Source organism: Arachis hypogaea, chromosome 19 (assembly GCF_003086295.3).
Source record: "Arachis hypogaea cultivar Tifrunner chromosome 19, arahy.Tifrunner.gnm2.J5K5, whole genome shotgun sequence".
NCBI lineage: Eukaryota > Viridiplantae > Streptophyta > Magnoliopsida > Fabales > Fabaceae > Arachis > Arachis hypogaea.
The window spans coordinates 17,556,248-17,575,001 of record NC_092054.1 but is presented as its reverse complement, the minus strand read 5'-3'; the positions used below and the strand labels follow the sequence as shown (position 1 = coordinate 17,575,001).

The 18,754-nt window shown below is 35.5% G+C and overlaps 1 protein-coding gene across 11 annotated transcripts; it reads right to left on the bottom strand.

Annotated features, from left to right (window-relative positions):
- Window positions 1-9,895: 9,895 nt before the first annotated feature.
- Window positions 9,896-17,761, bottom strand: LOC112775114 (uncharacterized). Of its 11 annotated transcripts, none has more exons than XM_025818585.3 (10): window positions 17,390-17,761; window positions 16,775-16,940; window positions 16,607-16,682; window positions 15,394-15,568; window positions 14,809-14,852; window positions 13,119-14,084; window positions 12,655-12,810; window positions 10,987-11,277; window positions 10,829-10,885; window positions 9,896-10,361 (listed from the first exon to the last, which is right to left on the bottom strand). In XM_025818585.3, the coding sequence occupies exons 3-10, from the start codon at window positions 16,625-16,627 to the stop codon at window positions 10,200-10,202; spliced, it is 1,872 nt and encodes a 623-aa protein (XP_025674370.1). In that variant the 5' UTR covers window positions 16,628-16,682; window positions 16,775-16,940; window positions 17,390-17,761; the 3' UTR covers window positions 9,896-10,199. The 11 variants fall into 11 exon arrangements, with proteins under 11 accessions (XP_025674370.1, XP_072084939.1, XP_072084942.1 ...); XM_072228838.1 differs by having other exon boundaries at window positions 13,119-14,072; XM_072228841.1 differs by having other exon boundaries at window positions 13,119-14,072; window positions 14,809-14,843.
- Between the last annotated feature and the right edge of the window lie 993 nt (window positions 17,762-18,754).

Genomic DNA, 18,754 nt, shown 5'->3' with positions numbered 1-18,754 from the left:
TGACTCTGATGATGATGATGATGAAGAAACCGAGACCAAGTCACAAACATGTCTCATGGCAGACCACATAGATCAGGTAGTCTTTCATAACCCTAACACTGAAGATCTCCATCTTATGATAGACCACCTTTCTGAAAAAATAAGATATTTTCTGCTGGAAAATCAAGAACTTGAACAGCAAATTACCATTCTTAAGGCCGAAAACAGTTTTCTAAAAGAAAAAGTGAGAGAGGCCGAAACTGCTTGTGATCTTGTTGAAGAAAATAAGCAGTTAAGAGCCCAAGTTAGGAGCTGTGAAAGTAACCATTGTGTTCTTGCATATGTGGACTGTTTTAAACAAAATGAAGAGTTGCTTAAAAAGGTTAAAAGACTTGAGGAAGACTTGGCCAAATTTACACAAAGTTCTGAAAGTTTAAATCACATCTTGGCTAGTCAAAAACCTCTTTATGATAAGGCTGGGTTGGGATTTCATAAATCTGAAAATTCACATTTTGAAAATATTGCTTCATCTTCTAATGACACAAGATTTCAAGATCCCACCTACTTTAACAAAAAGGCAACTCCAAGGTTTTGTAGACTATGCAATCGGAATGGACACTTTCCCATTCAATGCTTTTTCGGTGAAAGAATGGTTGGTGACAAAGTTTATAAAATTGTTTTTGATTACAATGGCTTAGGACATAGAAGATGGTTTAACGTAAAAGGATCCAAAATGATTTGGATACCTAAGGTTACTTAAGCATTGTTTTGTAGGTGTGCCTAGCATCCAAAAGGAAGGAAAATGTGTGGTATATGGACAGCGGATGCTCTAGGCATATGACCGGAAAGGCAACCTTCTTCATAAAGCTTGATGACTATGATGGAGGACTTGTCACTTTCGGTGATGATGCAAAAGGAAAAATTGTGGCTGTTGGGAAAGTTGGTAAAAACTTTTCTTCTTGTATAAATGATGTTCTCCTTGTACATGGCTTGAAACATAATTTGCTTAGTGTTAGTCAACTTTGTGATTTGGGTTTTGAAGTTATTTTTAAGAAATCTGTTTGTTTAGTTGTGTGTGAAAAAACTGGGAATGTTCTTCTTGAAGCTAAAAGATGCAACAATGTGTATGGATTAACTCTTGAGGATTTAAAGGAACAAAATGTAACATGCTTCACATCTTTTGAATCTGAAAAATGGCTTTGGCATAGAAAGTTGGGACATGCTAGCATGTATCAAATTTCTAAGCTAGTTAAAAGAAATTTGGTTAGAGGGATCCCAAACATCAAGTTTGATAAGGATCTTACTTGTGACGCTTATCAATTAGGCAAACAAGTAAAATCCTCTTTTAAATCAAAAGATGGAATCTCAACCAAACGGCCATTGGAAATGTTACATATTGATCTTTTTGGTCCTACTAGAACTCAAAGTTTAGGAGGTAAACATTATGGTCTTGTGGTGGTAGATGATTACTCTAGATTTGGTTGGGTACTTTTCCTTGCTCATAAGAATGATGCCTTTCATGCTCTTTCCACCCTTTGTAAGAAAATTCAAAATGAAAAGGATTTAAAAATTGCCCATTTAAGAAGTGATCATGGAAGAGAATTTGAAAATCAAGATTTTAAAAAATTCTGTGATGACTTAGGTATTTCTCATAATTTCTCATGTCCTAGAACCCCCCAACAAAATGGGGTGGTTGAAAGAAGGAATAGAAGCCTTCAAGAAATGACTAGGGCTATGTTATGTGAAAGTGAAATTCCTAAATTCTTATGGGCTGAAGCTGTGAACACAGCATGTTATATTTTGAATAGAACAATCATTAGAAAAGGGTTAAAGAAAACACCTTATGAGCTATGGAAAGGAACCCCTCCAAATCTTAAGTATTTTCATGTTTTTGGATGCAAATGTTTTGTGCTTAATAATAAAGAAAACCTTGGAAAGTTTGATCCAAAATCCTATGAAGGAATGTTTGTTGGATATTCCACCACAAGCAAGGCCTATAGAGTTTATCTCAAGGAGCATAGGACAATAGAGGAATCCATACATGTTACTTTTTGTGATTCTAACTTAATTCCCAGTATTGTGAAGGATATTGATTCAGATTGTGAAGAGGCTGGAACAAGTAAAGAAAACCCCAAATCTGTTCAAAGTGAAGAATCTGTCAGCCCTGTTTTGTCTCGTCAGATTGGAGGAGACATTTCCATTTTGTCTCCTGAACAGACACGAGCAACTGAAACAGTGAGACCACCAGAAGATCATCAAAGTACTACACCCATCCGAAAGCCTAGAGAATGGAAATCTATGAGGGGTTATCCTCATGATTTCATCATTGGTGATCCCTCTCATGGTGTAACAACAAGATCATCCACCAAAAGGCAAGCCGAACCTAGCAATCTTGCTCTCTTGTCACAAATAGAGCCCAACAATGTCAAACAAGCTCTTGAGGATCCATCATGGGTTAAAGCAATGCAAGAAGAGCTTGCTCAATTTGACAAGAATGAGGTTTGGACACTAGTACCTCATCCGGATGGTAAGAAAGTTACCGGTACTAAGTGGGTATTTAAAAATAAACTTGGTGAGGATGGACAAGTTGTTCGTAACAAGGCTAGATTAGTGGCCCAAGGTTACGATCAAGAAGAGGGTATAGATTTTGATGAGTCTTTTGCTCCGGTAGCTAGAATGGAAGCAATTAGATTGCTTCTTGCCTATGCCGCCCATAAAGGTTTCAAAATGTTTCAAATGGATGTTAAGTGTGCTTTCCTTAATGGCTTTATTGATAGAGAAGTGTATGTGGCACAACCCCCCGGTTTTGAACAAAAGGAGTTTCCAAATCATGTTTTCAAATTAACTAAGGCTCTTTATGGTCTTAGACAAGCTCCAAGAGCTTGGTATGAAAGGCTTAGTGCCTTCTTGTTGGAAAATCAATTTCAAAGGGGTACCACCGACACTACTTTATTTATCAAAGCATCTAATGATGACATACTTCTTGTTCAAGTTTATGTTGATGACATTGTATTTGGATCGGCCAACATTTCCTTGTGTGAAGAGTTTGGAAAACTCATGACTAGTGAGTTTGAAATGAGTTTAATGGGAGAGCTTACCTTCTTTCTTGGCCTCCAAATTAAACAAACTCCTAGTGGTACTTTTATTTACCAAGGAAAGTATGCAAAAGAACTTATCAAAAAGTTTGGCCTAGAAAATTCCAAAGCAATGAGTACACCAATGCATCCCAACACAAAACTTGAAAAGGATGATGATGGTCAAGATGTGGATGAAACAAGGTATAGAGGAATGATAGGTTCACTCATGTACCTTACCTCCTCTAGACCGGATATTGTTCAAAGTGTGGGTGTATGTTCAAGATTTCAATCTCACCCAAAAGAATCCCATCTTACGGCTGTTAAACGCATCATTAGATACATTAAGGGAACTTGTGATTATGGCTTGTGGTATCCTAAATCTGATGAATTTTGTGCAGTAGGGTTTTGTGATGCAGATTATGCGGGAGATAGAGTGGATAGAAGAAGCACGTCCGGCATGTGTTGCTTCCTTGGAAGCTCACTCAATATGTGGTCAAGCAAGAAACAAGCCACAGTGGCTTTATCCACAGCTGAAGCAGAATACATTTCCGCATCTGCATGTTGCACTCAACTAATTTGGTTAAAAACACAATTAGAAGATTACAAATTAAAAATCAATAGTATACCCTTATTTTGTGACAATATGAGTGCTATAAACATCTCAAAAAATCCTGTTCTGCACTCAAGAACAAAGCACATTGAAATCAAATATCATTTCATTAGAGAACATGTGCAAAAGGGAACTATTGATATTCAATTTGTAAAATCTGAAGACCAAATTGCTGATATTTTTACAAAACCACTCTGTGAAGACAGATTTTGTACCTTGAGAAAAAGTTTGGGAATGTTTGATTTAAGTTTCATTGAAAATTTGTGAATTTTTAACTCTGTTCAGTTTTGTCTCGTAGGTTTGGACGAGATAAAAACGCAAGCTTGATAGAGGAGCTTTGTTCAAGGGGGAGGCAACACAGATTTAAATTCTCCTGGGCCCCACCTTATAAATTCTGACCCCACCATGGCAGTTTAGTTAGTTATTCCTTTCTTGAAAAATAAAATCACAAAATCTCTTAGATTGTCTTTTCAAATCTAGTTGGAAGATACATGTTGTCAAATCATATCTTTTCCTTCCAACTAAATCCCTTGATTCAAGGAAAAACTCCCTCTTTATCACTTTTTGAAACTCCCATTTGGATAATAACCGCGCCATTATGGTCATTAACCTCCCATCATCTCTCTCCAATCCTCATTTATTGCACCTCTAACCTCCTTCCATCCTCCTCTCATTCGGCCCTCACCCCTTCATATTCAACCCATCATTCATCCACCATGAAAAAGAAAACCGCTGTTAGGCGAAGTAGCCGAACCCCCATTCCAAAAAACCCACCTTTCTCATCACCTCCAACCCATACACATATCCATCTCCATTCTACCTCATCCTCTACTCAGTCACCTCCCTCCAAGAAAACCGAAACCATGCGCCGAAAGGTTATTGCTCAGAAAACCTCAGGGAGAGGCAAGACAGGGAAGAACAAGCAACCAAGTGTTGAAGAAGATGAAGAAGAATCACATACTACTCCACCTCCATCACCACCAAAAAGATCTACCCCTCATGCAAAAAGCTCTCAAAAGAAACAGAAAACCTTTGCTCTGCATGACACAAGCGAACCCCCCAATCTGGAATCTCTAGAGTTCAAAAACAAATTCCACAAAACTCATTCACATTTTGATCCTTCTCGCTTCCACTCATGTGCATTCTATGAATTTCACAAAGACGTTCTTCTGCAGCGCCATCTCTGCCCCTCTTACTTGGTGAACCTTCCAAATCTTGCCACCAAAGGAATAAACTTTTCGTCTCTGTTTGATGCTCTGAAATGGACTCCTCTGACTCACATTTAGAAATTGGTTTACCCGGGGCTGGTCCGGGAATTTTATGCAAACATGCGTTTGATTGGTGGGTCAATCCACTCTTACGTCAAGCGTGTTTACATAACCCTTACCCCTCAAACCATTGGTGCTGCTCTTGGGTATGAAGATGAGGGACCAAAGGTTTATATGGTTGATAAATGGGATGATCAAGTGGGAGTTACTCAACAAACTGTCATGCAACACATCTGTGCCAACCTCTCAGGGCTTGATGGATTAATCCCAACTCACAAATCCCTCGGCCCAGAGAACTCTCTGTTACACCGTATCATCACTCATATCATCACTCCTCAAAGTGGTTCTCATCATAGAGTAACAGTTTCTGATTCTATCATCCTCTTTGCTCTTATTACTTCCACTCCAATTTCCTTTGCTTATATTATGACACGTCATATGTGGGAAGCAGTAAGAAGCACAAAAAAGGCTAATCTTCCTTATGGCATGTTTCTTACATGTATATTTGAATATTTTAAGGTTGATTTGTCTAATGAATCTGTTGAGAACAAAGTGTCACAGATTAAAGGAGGAGGAGTTTCGAACAAGAAAAGCAAGCAGTCTGTTGCCTCCGAACCCTCTCTAAGCGATTTGGAAAGTCACCCTGAACCCTCAAAGGTCACGGCATCCATCAGAGAGGCTCTCAGTGAATTCCGCAATATGTCCAAATTGATGCTTAAGTCAAGCAAGGCTGCCCGGAAACTGGCATATGCAAATGAGAAAGCCTGGAAGAAGTGCTATGAAAGGGTCGGTTTCATGATTCAAACTTTTGATGATGAAATGGGAACAGGAGATTATGAAGATGATTCTGGTTCTGAGTTCAATGTTTCTGATGATTAGCGACTATTTCTCACCTTCTATTTGATATTGGCAACAATAGGCTCAATCCTTCTTTTGTTTTTTGTAAAGGCATGACTTGATACTCCCTGCCGTATGATACTCTGAACAATTACTGCTTTGTTATAAATATTATGTATTGCTCATGTCTCTTGTTGCAGGTCTTTTATGCCCCTTGATGCCAAAAGGGGGAGGAAATTTAGATTCCAAAATTGAAATTGGAATGAAACAGGGGCTGGAAAAACAGGGGACAAGGGTTGAAATTTTCAAATTGAAAATTCATGATTATCCTTGTTCAAAGAAGGCATTTGGTTTATTATGATGTTTGATTTGTTGTGATAACTGGCTGATTCTGGCTGATTGGTTCATTTTTGATAAACCTGCTGAATTGAAAATTTATTTTTGGCAGTTCTTTTAAAACTGTGATATCTAAACATCTGCCATGTTTTGATGTGCTAATATATGTTTCAAAAATATTTTCCTTATTTTGAATGACATTGCTCTGATATCTGGACTGGAAAATATTTGGAAATTTTCTGAACAACACTGTTTTTATGTTTGAGCAGATAATCAATTTATTGATAACAAATGAGTTTTGATTATCATCACACTCTGCTCATAAATCAAGCATTCAACATTTCAAAATAAAATATGTTGAATAACATTGTTACTTGAAGCTTGATTAAATAGTTACAGGTTAAGTGCTTCCCTTGATAAAAATGGCACATATTAAGGGGGAGCCATGTGACAATTTGAAAGGGGGAGAAATTCAATCTTCAAAGGGAGTATTCTTTACTCTATCTTTAAATTTCTTTCCATTTCAATTTTAATATTGTTTGTCATCAAGGGGGAGATTGATGAGTTTGGAAAACTCTAAATTAATATTTGTGATGACTAAACATTATTAAAATTAATTAATTGCAAAATTAACTGATCTGAATTTTTATTCAATACATTGATGTTATAATTTTGCTGCAGGTTTTATCATGGGCCGAAAACAAACTTATCATGCTAGCCCAATTTGCATTCAGCCTTGGTTTTGATAATAAATAATGAAAGTGGCTGATTTAATGTTACTTGGGCCCAAATGATTTTGATTACTCTAAGCCCAAATGGGTTACATGCTTTCCATTTGTTTTATGCATGCTCCAAATTTTATCAAGAAAGCAAATGTTATCAATGGGTCAAGAAACTTATTTATTATTGCAACCAAGCCCATATTTTATAAGAGTTCCTCATACATGATCCGAAACCAAAGAAGGAAGAAAGCAAAATTGCTTTCAACGGATCCAAAGATTCAAACATTAGATGGATTCCAAAATTCATTTAATTGCAATGTGTTGCATGGGAACTATGAGAGAGAACATGAGTGACTTTGATTTGATGGACATTATTGAGGCTACACGTTACTCAGTAAAGGGAAGTAAACATTTACTTTGCTTTATCAAACCACTTTAGTTAATGTCCATATTCTCTTTCTTCTCTCTCACAACTCTTTCTCTCTTCGGTCATTACTCAGGAAATATTGGCAGCCATGGAAGCAAAAGTAAGCTACCGAGATGAAGAGAAAGCAAGCCTAAAGACCATCACAATGATGGCAAGAAAACATACTAAAATAAAAATGAGCTGTGGCTAAGATATTCACCAAATGTGGTTAGATTTGGTGAGGTTATCTTGAGTCTTTCATGCTCAAAATGGAAGAAGAAGATTCGGCCAGCTGGAAGAGATTCTTGAAGCATGGCTTGTCTTCGATTCTGCTCAACCACCACAGGAAGTAGCTAGAGTGGCGAAGTGATGGTTGAAGGCAGAGATTGAAGCAGATGAAGTCATCATCATCATGAAGCATCAAGGGCCAGAATTTCATCTTGGAGAGCAAGCCAAGGATGGAGAGCTCGGATTGATGAAGGGTGATGATCAAGAAAGGACTAGAGGTAATTGCATGTTGGTTATTGCATGGTTATCTCTTCTCTCTCTATGTGGCCGAACCGGTTTTGTTGAAGGAAGAAGAAGTTGGTTCAGTTTTGGCTTCAATAAGTGGAGGCTCCCCTCTTCTATATTAAGGGTGGACAGCCACTGTTTGAAGCAAGGAGAAAAATTGAGAGTGCAAGGCACAGTGTTCTCAGAGCTACCTGAGCTAACAGTTTTCTCTTCTCCTTCAATGTATTCTGTTTTGTATTTTTCTGTTTAATTTTGTCATGTCTTGAGTCTCATGGTAAAAGGCAAACAGTGAGGTTTGTAATGAAAAAGCCATAGAGCGGAAAAAGGCAGAGAGTGCAAAATTAAAAGAAAAAGCCATAGATGTCTTAGAGTTCCTTTGTTCATCTATGTTGTGTTTCATGATTCTGTGGGAATCCCCTTGTAAGTTGGGTTAGCACTTTACAAGTTGTAATCTGTTCGATTATAGTGAAATTCCATCATTGTTGTGATGGAGACTGGATGTAGGCTGCACTGCACTTAGCAGCCGAACCAGGATATATCTTGGTGTAATTTTCTTCCTCTCCTACTCCATTTCTGTTTTCTACTGCACAGGAGCAAAAACAAAAATGTCTCGTGCCAAGTGACGAGACAAAATGAAAATGTCTCGTGGCTAGGGACGAGCTAAAAACAGAAAAGTCTCCTCTGAATCCAGCAAGTGTTAGCAAGCAAAAAAGGGGCTAAGATTCAACCCCCCCTTCTCTTAGCCACTGAAACCATCATATATATATATATAATTTACAAAGAGTCAAAGAAGTGTTTGCCTCTTTACAATTCCTTACAAAATAGTATTCAAGAATGTTAATGAAAATTCATTACAATTTAGAAGATTGAACCTATTTACTTTCTATCTCCCCAAATGATAATCTACAGAAAGGACTTGAGAGGATAGCAGATGGCTTTGAGATTCTTATATCTTCAAATTACTCAATGACTTTTTCTCAGTATGTTTATCTTGTCCAAGAGAATGGTTGGACCATATTCAGGCTTGAAAGCATCAATTTGTTCATACAATTGAAAGAAATTTATTAATATGTATTAATTTATTTATTAAGAAATAAAACTTTGGTCAATATTTAACAGTAGCATCAAGTGAACTTCAGTTAATTCACAAATAAGCCGAAATTAGTTCAAATTTGAACAAGTAGTCAAAAAGACTCAATCATCAACAAAAACACATTAAATTTATTTTTGGATCCAAATGAACCTCAAATAAATTAAGAAATAAACCAAAATTATAGTAAAATGTAGCACAACTACTACAGTTTCATTCGATGCCCTAATTACAGAAAAAAAAAAAGAAAAAATTGAATAAGAGAAATTCACTCTACTAAATAAACGAATTTGATCCACTAAACTCTAAACCGAACTAGTAAAAATGCATGAAATGCAAAGGAAAAATCTGAACAAGTAGTTTTGTCAGTACCTTAAGGAATCTTTGTTTTTTTTTTTTTTTTTATTGATGATCTCAAATACAGAACCAAATTTTCCTATAATTTTCGCAGAAAATTTAAAAAATTTCTAAGAGAGATTTTAAATTCCTTTGTTACAGTTTTGAGTAGGAAATGTAAATAATTTTTTATATTAGAGTATAAAGCAAGAGGTAACATTTGTTTAGAATTTCGAATGCGTGTTACACACTCTTTTAATAAGAGTAGTTTTATTGATGTTGAGCCTACTAAGTTGAACTTAAATGGCAATAAAATTTGAATATGTAGCAGATCTGTTTTTCTAAATACCAAATCTATATCCCTATAGATAATTATTCATGTAACATTATTGATTTAACAATTTGGTGGCTATTCATTGTTATTGTTATTATTAATAATTATCAAATATACCAGAGAATCACCAGTTCTGTTAAAATTTCCAGATTTTATTTAACATTCATGTCAAATTTTTTTTTTTTTTGGGGGTCTTATACAACACACTATTTCAACTACTACATGCAGCTCCTAGTGAGACATGATGCTGCCATTTATCCAATACCTCGGCTGCACGTTCATGTCAATCTTTAACCGCATAAGTCAAACAATTAATACACAAATAAATAAAGCAAAAAGGCCTATCTATCGAAATTGTATGAAATATGAATGGCCTACAAGGGTATATATTATAAGGAGTAGGTAGTATTAATAACGTCATTACCATGACTAAACATATAACCGTTTAATGATTCTAACCAACATTATAGCATACTAGGACAATTTACAACCATCATCAAAACAAATAAAACATACAACTCAACATAACATGACTCTAACAAGCATTCATCAGTTCACTAAAAAACCTACAAAAGATCGCATTTATCCTATGCTCCACAAAGCGCTGGCCTAGGAAAATGCAGAGTTAGCTCTTTCTTCCAAAGTTTTTGTTTTCGTTTTTTTTTTTTTCTTTTGGGTATTATTTACAATACTACAAGTACCCTGGTCTATCTCCGAGTGCATTTCCGGCACCAGCTAAAAACTTGCTTGAGCTAAAATTTGGAGGTGCCTGAGAATTCATCTGCGCAAGCTCTCGTACTCGTAGCAGAATCGGTTCCGGGATTGGCGCTGTACCATGCTTCCGCACGTTCATCTATGTCAAGAAAACAAATTTAACAAGGAAAATAAAGTTGGAACTCAAATTCCTAATTTAAGAGTTATAATAGGTCGGATTTCTGCAGAGAACCACTCAGGAATTCAGTAAGCAGAAGAATTAGGTCGAATTTTTCCAATTGTAATCATCCTACTAAAGATAAGAGGAAAGAGGAAAGAGGAAAGAGGAAAGAGGCAATAAGTATAGGATAAGGAGAGTTGAGGGTAGTTTTGTAAAATCAATCTAGTTTATTAAAAAATCAAATGTTTCCAATTTCCTTAATTCCTATGCCTAATTAATTTTGGACAGGTAGTAAAATATTAAGCAACTTAAGTCACATGCATGCATGTTGAAACAGTTCCTGGAATGTTTGTAGGAACTAATTTCCAAATAGTTTTTAAGCACAAATCATGTTTATATAAACTCACTAATAAGCAAGATTAATTTTGCAAAATCACGACTCTTACCCCTTCATCTGCAGGTGCCTGAGCAAAGCTAGCCTTGAGCAAATTCCTCCACTTGTCCTGCAAAGCAAAATCTGTTTTCAGTGCAATTTAGTGACAACAAAATCGAGCCCATACTTTGCTAACTAGCCTTAACACGACCAGACCTCAAAACTGCTTACCTTAAGATCGACAGAGGTACGATACGAGTGTGATGAAAAGGAGAGCCGTTTGATCTCAGACCACCTCCCTGCGCCACACCGTGATACACCGTCAACCAACTTCATTACCTCAACAAGAGTCCACGCTCGATGATGTTTCCTTCTCATTCCACCTTTAGCGGTGGGAACAGTAACTATATTGTCCTCTGAGGTATGGCTGAATGGATCCACCCTTTTTGGTCTCAATTCCTGCTGTGGTTCGCTTGTGCTTACTCCTGGAAGCTGCTTCTCTTTTTCAGGTTCACAAGAAGGCTGTACAACAAACGTCAACAACACGATGAAAATAACAAAAATGTTTATATTATGGTAGATATTGAATCAAAAAAGAAACAACAGCATATCTGCAATTTCATGTTTGGGGGGCTTCAAATTTAATCAGGAGAGAGGACATGAGTACAAAAGTGGATAAAGCATCCTCACAATGAAACCAAAACTGAACTAAGTGAATAAACTGTGTATTAAAGAACATAAATAGCTTTGAGCATCTGATAAAGAAACCATATTAACATTAAAAACACCATGAGCAAAGCAGCAAAAGAAGGTAAAAGGTAAAAGGTAATCATATCCCAAACCCCCAAAGAAAATCTCTATAACTAATTATTTTCTAGTTACTTTTAAACTAGGGACGGCTAACAAATCTTCGCTTCTTACAATTCCGAAATCTCTGAATTCAGTGAGGATAAAATGATGAAATATATAGGCAAACCCAAGACCCTCCAAAAATTATAAAAGGCCAGTTCCAAAATATTTCACCCATATAAGGCAGCGCGGAAAGAGAAGTTCATGACTCTGCATCTATACCACACTTTATGCACATGCTTGAGGACAAAGCAGTTGTTTTGGTGTAAATATGGAAATTCTATATAAAAGGACCACACAATGAGTCAAGGAAGTGCACTTAAACTCTTCTCTGCCTCAACTCCAGAAGGCTTGCCTCCACTCCGCCTCATTAAGAAAAAGAAACCAAAGAAAACAGAAGAGAAAGAGGGGAAGTGCAGAACCCGAGGCAGTGACCCATTATACTTTTTTTTACAATGTGCAGGAGCATGCTTGGAATGAAAAGGAGGGACACGGGGTGGCATCTATGGTGGTCTAGTGTACCAAGAAGAGAAACGATTAGCAGTGCCAGTGAATGCATGCACTTCCAAGTATAGGAAATGTTTTTTATGATCCCCCCGGATGACTGGTGGCCACTTCAATCAGTGGTGTGTGTAGTTGGAATCAACTCAATCAATCTTACTCAATCACTTCTACTAAAACATGCGTTCAAAGAGAAGGGTGCGAGAGAGCATTTTCCAAATTTCAAGTTGAAAAAATGGCATATCAGCAGCAGATTAGCCATCTTCTATTCCCCTTTGCAAGTTAGGACCTTAAAAGTACCAAAGTGAAGGACTATGAGGAAAAATTTGCACAAATAGCGCAGTTTATTAAGCGAATACTTCCATTAGTTGTCATGAACAGAGATCCCATTAACATCATGATATTAAAGAAGCTCCACTTAAATTATCCCCCCCCCCCCCACACACACACACACACACAAAAAAGAAAGGGGGGGGGGGTGCAACAAACATAAAATAAATAACTAAAATAAAATGTAGTGGAAAAGAAGAAACTACAATTTAGCATTACCAAAGTCTCAGTTGCTCTCACTGGCTGAAGCTTTCCAGGAGCGGATCTTGCCTTCAGGATTTTGTCTGGATTCTCACTAGCAGCACAAGAACCAGTTTCTGCAAGAACCTTATTATCTGATTTTGCAGTCTTGGCAATGTCAATTGGAAGGAATTTCTGAAATAAAGTTGTAACGGTTTATATTAGTCAGAAAATAAACAGTTTCCAGAACTATTAGGAGACTGCCAGTAAGACGCAAGAAGAGTACAATAATGCTGGAAAAAAGCACAGCAAGAAAGAGACATTTTCCTACAGGTGCAAGACTAATGTACTAAGTAGAAAGTACTAAGTTCCTAGGTGTATTACCTAGTTTATATTACAAAATATCATGATTGTCCTACAATAAAGCATGAACCATGCTATGGAGCAGATAAAGTTAAAACTAAGTGTCGCTTTATAATCAAGTACGAAACAGTGTCACTTACCGTAAGTGATGTAATATCTTTCCTTGGATGACTTCTTCGAACCCGAGAAACACAAGGAACTTGAACATCAGAACCTCCGAGTGAGTCTACCCTGGTGATAAATGTTCTCACCTCTGAAGAAGCATCCCCAGAAAGCCTCACATATGAAGTTGTAGAAAGTCCAGGTCCCATATTTCTACTTGAACTTAACGATGCCATGGGGTTGGGCTCTCTAGATTCATTTTCAGAGAGCTCTTCAATATATCTCTTGGTGGGCTTCCGAATTCTTTTTGCAGCTTTTTGGTGATCCTCACCTCCCAATCCATGTTCTATATTATGTTTTCCCATTTTTGTTTCAGAAACAACTTGATTATCTTCAGTTCCACAACCCTCCAAAGCAGATGAATCCTTCAAGTTAACATCTGCTTCTACAGGTGCATTTTCCATGGAGATTACATCTTCAGCATCTCCATTTCCAGAACTGTCTTCACATTTTCTTACTATTTTGTTATCTTTAATAATGAAAGTTGTTGCTGAAACATCACGCGAGTTTGTTAAACTCATGGCAATCCTCCTTTTCAGCCACTGCTTGTCTTTCACAGTAGTTTCCCGACCAAAAGTTACTTTAAACAGTTCATGTAGTTCTCTGATGGATAGCTTGTCCAAGCATATTTCTCCATCAAACATTGAAAAATTGGACTTCAAAGCGGAATAGACAGCAGAAGCAGATGATCCGCTCTCAATCACTCCTTCTGAAGGTCTGGAACACTGATCAACACTCCCAGATTGATTACTATGTGTATAATTTAAGCTTGATGCTAAAGAAGGAATTTCCTGGTGTGGGGCATCAGATTGATTATTCTCAACCGTGACAGCTTTATCATCAGAACACTGGCTGTCCTTTTTTACACGAGAAGGAACAGGTGATTCACAAGACAATCGAAGTCTCTCTTCTTGTTTGACCTTTTGCAACATCTGCTCAATGTACTACAAAAAATTTTTGAGGTCAAGAAGGATTCTAGAAACAGAATATAATACTAATGGGATTTGTAGACATACAGCAAAAAAGAGAGAAAGCCCAGACCAACTGGAGAATAAAGGAAAGGGAAAAAAATGAGGATCATACATGAGCCACTTTCTAAGATAAGTCCACCAACAATAAAACATTTGAAAGAGAGAAGTTGAAACTAAGAGACTTGAGTCCAACCTTTCACATAAATGGAAGAAAGATCATAGTTACAATATAGCTATTTTAAATTCTTTCTTGCAGTGTATGTAAAATGTAAATGCAAACAGAGTTTTCGCTCTCGTACCAGCACACTGATGCACCATCAATTAGTTAGTGCTACCATTCATAAAACTGTTTTTATAACAGGAAATAGCTTCCCTCAAATACTTTACAAATGTTTAAAATCAAGTAAGCTATTAAATAGCTTATCATTCGTTCCACATCTTATACGCATAGTTAAACAAAAGGAAGGTCTATACAGATAACTCCTTAAGTTAGCACCAAAGAATTCTATTGAAAAAGAGGCACACAGTGAATGGTTGAGAAAATCAAGTTAGATGCACCATGTTTTCCAAAATGCACAAACATAATTGCATTGTTGAAAAAATGTTGGAATCAAAGGAAAAACAAGCAATGAAGAGTAATCAAGATTTCAGAGAGAAAGAGAGAAGTAGAGAAGGAAACCAAAAGAGATCCCAATACCTGTAATTTTGCATTTAGTTTCCCAAAATCTGCATCTGCAGTGCCTAGTTGTGAAATGGAAATGGTATTAATCAAAGAAAATATGTAGAATGTATTGGTAAGGGAAGTTAATAAGTTCGTCCATGGCACTTGCCTATCATGTTAGAAAGGTTAAGACCATATAATAACAAATTAAGAACATCCGTCAGCAATTTAAATTAGAGAAGAAAAGGTAAAGTCAAAAACAAGCAAATAAAATAATTGCAGGAAGGAATAACAAGAATAACTGAGTGTCTCGGTAGGCACTATGTGTGAGAAGCATATCCAACCATATAGCATCTTTATACCAGAGAAAACCAATTGCAAATTAACGATGGGTGGAAACAGAGGCTATCTATAATACAAACATTACAACTAAAGGCACCAACATAAAAAATTTATTCTTTGAACTACTATAAGGAGCAGACTAAGGCAGGAAAAAAAACTCAAATCTGTGATTTTAGCAGAGTTAGGGCTATAGTAACAAGTAGCTAAGTTTATGTAACAGACTAACAGCTACTGAAATGCGTCAATATGCTGTTCAAACAACTGAGATTGAGAATATACCTTTTGGGCACTCCAATCGAAGTTTCCCAGAAGATGATCTTTCAATTGATATGCACTCCAAACTTTGCCCAGTGTCTGCAACAACACGCATTTCACTGTTTTCATGCTCAAGAAAATCCTCCATCTCCATTACTTCATCATCTGTTGCAGGCACTAACCTCCCATCACCTTCAACCTAAAGATTAAATTAGACATGAAGAAAATATTGAACAAAGCCTAGACAGAAGTATAAATTGCCGAAAATAAAGATGGCAACACATAATCAGTTATTGAAATTCAAACATACTTCTCCTTCTCCTTTAGTTGGGTGTGCATCAATGATGGATGCACCAAATGCTCAACAGCAATTAACAACATGACATTGACAACATTTTTACCCGACAAAACAAAACAGCACAGCATGAATTTGCAGTATCACTAGGACAAAAGAAATCTAGTGATGACAATGGCGTGAATGCGGCAAGACGTGGATGTGAACATGGTTTTTTGCTGAGCATGAAGAGCAGCAAAGTTGAAAATCACCGAGTTTTTCAAAACCAGATCAGATCAGGGCACACAGGTTGCCAGTTTGATGTGGTTAAGGTGATCGAATGGAAGTGTAATGGCCGAAGTGGATTTAGCATATGAATCAAACATATACAGCTAACCACTCAAATTTCTAAACATCTAATAAAACAGAATCCGAACACATTGTCACAATCCATTTTCAAATTTCAGCATTTAATTTCACTCATTGAAGAAAACTAGGGCAGGTTAAGGCAATGTAACCAAACCTCAGAGAAGCTTGGTTTAATTAACAAACAAAAGTAGGTAAGCAGAAATTGAAGATTGTGATTTGATAGAATAATAATTAGACCAGAAAAGGAAGATGGAAAATCATTTGGTTAAGTTAATTTGTTTAAGAGTTCCCAAGGCCTTTCTGTATATTAAAATGTATCAAGTCAACAAGTCATTAACAATTACAAAAGTGAAGCAGCTAATGTAACAAACAATCAAGGATGCCATGGAAGGAGTTTCCATAAAAAAAAATGAAACAAAATTAAGGAACATGCTAACAATCAAGGCTTTACTGTAGCAAACAGGTGCATTACAACGCTGAGGAACACACATACCCACACCCACACCTAAAAAGGCCTAGAAAAAATGCTTGAAAACTCATAAAAGGGTACTGGTATCCTGAAAAAAAAATACAAAAAAAAAGAACACCAGGTACCACCATGGCAACTCCGTTCATCTTGATCGTTTTCCCAAGAACTCATAAACTAAAAAGTTGCAAACTTTCCCCACACCTGAAAAATGCAAAGCTAACTATAATTTGCAAACCCAAACACATTCACAAATAAAACCTTGAAGCAGTAAAGAAAAGACACTGAAAGCATACCCGGACGAGCTTGTACACAACTGGGTTTGCAATCTGCTTTGGAGAAGACAAGGAAAAGCTACTTCTATCAACTCCAATGTCTTCAAGTTTTCCATCATCATCATTATGTTCAATTGCAACTACTGTTTCCATGGAATATCAACCACATGCACCTCAAGTCCACATTCTAAAAATAACAAGAAAGAGTGTAAATAAAGTAAAATCAGATTTCTTTTTCTTAGAAAAAAGCAATGAAGATAACAGCTAGCAAAAATAAAACTTGGATGAAACAAAATCCTCTATTATTTGTTCCCAAATAAAATAAGCAGCATGCATAACAAGAAACTAAAAATTAGCAGTGTCCAAGTCTTAGAACTTCAAAAATTGAAACTTTTCATAAAACAATCATAACCCAGAAGACTTACAAACAAAATTACCATAAAAAAATTATGAATATGATGCTATACAAACAGACATACCACAAAATCGTATCCCAAGTTCAAATGCTAAAACAGAAAGGAAAATATTACCCCCAAAAGGAATATGCAGTTTGGGATTGCTTAAAAGCTCAATTGAAAGCAACTTAGATGAAATATAAAAGAAAATAATAATAATAAAAAGGAAAATTTGGCTCACCATAGAGGAAATGAGCGAGTCGACTCAGTAGGTGAAGCAGTAAAACAGTATCACTGAGAGTGACCGATTCCAGCGAGTCAGAAGCGCCAGAGAGCACAAATCTTTTGAGTTTCAGTGTGTTGGGATACGAATCGTTAGAGAAGAAACTTCTCACCTAAGCAATAAAGCAAATGGAAGGAAATGAATTCGAACTTCAGTGACAGTGGATTTTTTTTTCTTAATTTTATTTATTTATTTTTACTTTAATTCAATTATTTTGGCAAGTTTGTGCGCAGCTGACAGTGGTTATAGACTTTTTAGGTCTGCTTTCCGGGTACGCTGAAGTGAGTTAAGCTTCGGACTTCAAATCCCTCTCAATTATATTTCAATTCCAGCCATTGATTCCGATTTTTAAAATTTTACTTCCAATTTTCTCAATCCATTTTTGTGTTGGTTTAGATTTATTTTTTTATTCAATTTAAAATTTATTTAAATATATCTTTTTAAAAAAAAGTCAATTATTTATTTGTTCTAAAAATTAATAATATCTTATTTTAAAAATAATTAGAAATAAAAGACATTTTTAATATTTAAATTTTTTTTAAAAAATTATACAAATGTAAAATAATTTATATCTATTAAAAAAATTTTAAAATAAAAAAATAAGTACTTTTTCAAAAGTCAATTTAAATTAATTCTTACTTCCTCTAATTTTAAAGTTGTGTTTGTTTACAAAGACAAAATATTGAGACAAAGATACAAAGACACAAAATTATATTTGACAGATGAAATATGAATAGAGATATTGTGTCTTGAAATACTGAATTAGAATATTTTGTATCTATCCTAACCGAAAAAAGACACATAAACATTAACAAAAGACACAACTTATTTTTAATTTTTTCTATCATTATTTTTGTTAATTTTTTATAATTATATTTATTATTATTATTATTATTTTAAATTTTTTTGAATAAAAAGAATAAATTAAATTTTTATAATTTATTCTATAGTATCACTAAACAGAATAAAAAACACTAAATATTGTATTTTTATTTTCTGTGTCTTATTTTTAATGTTTTGTTTTGTCTTTATCTTATTTTAAAAAAATAAATGCAATCTAAGCTTTGGATTTTTTCAATTTCTTCTCTCAATTACGGTTGTAAGTATATTTTTCATTATATATTCTTTAAATAAAATAAAAAATATATGAAAAAGTATTAAATAGTAAAAATTTATATTTAATAAAATAATTAAAAAATTTTGAAAAAATCTATTTTTCTAAGATGGCAACAAGGGATATCGCTCATGAATAAGTATTATGGCTTGTGTTTAGAGATGTAAATTTAATTTTAATATTTTATTTGTTCTATTTTAACTCAATTT

Coding starts and splice junctions, on each gene's coding strand:
- LOC112775114 (XM_025818581.3), bottom strand. CDS start 16,906: ATGGAAACAGTAGTTGCAATTGAACATAATGATGATGATGGAAAACTT. Junction 14,085..14,808: donor AACTAAATGCAAAATTACAG/GTATTGGGATCT, acceptor AATTTTTTGTAG/TACATTGAGCAGATGTTGCA. Junction 10,886..10,986: donor GTACCTCTGTCGATCTTAAG/GTAAGCAGTTTT, acceptor TTTGCTTTGCAG/GACAAGTGGAGGAATTTGCT.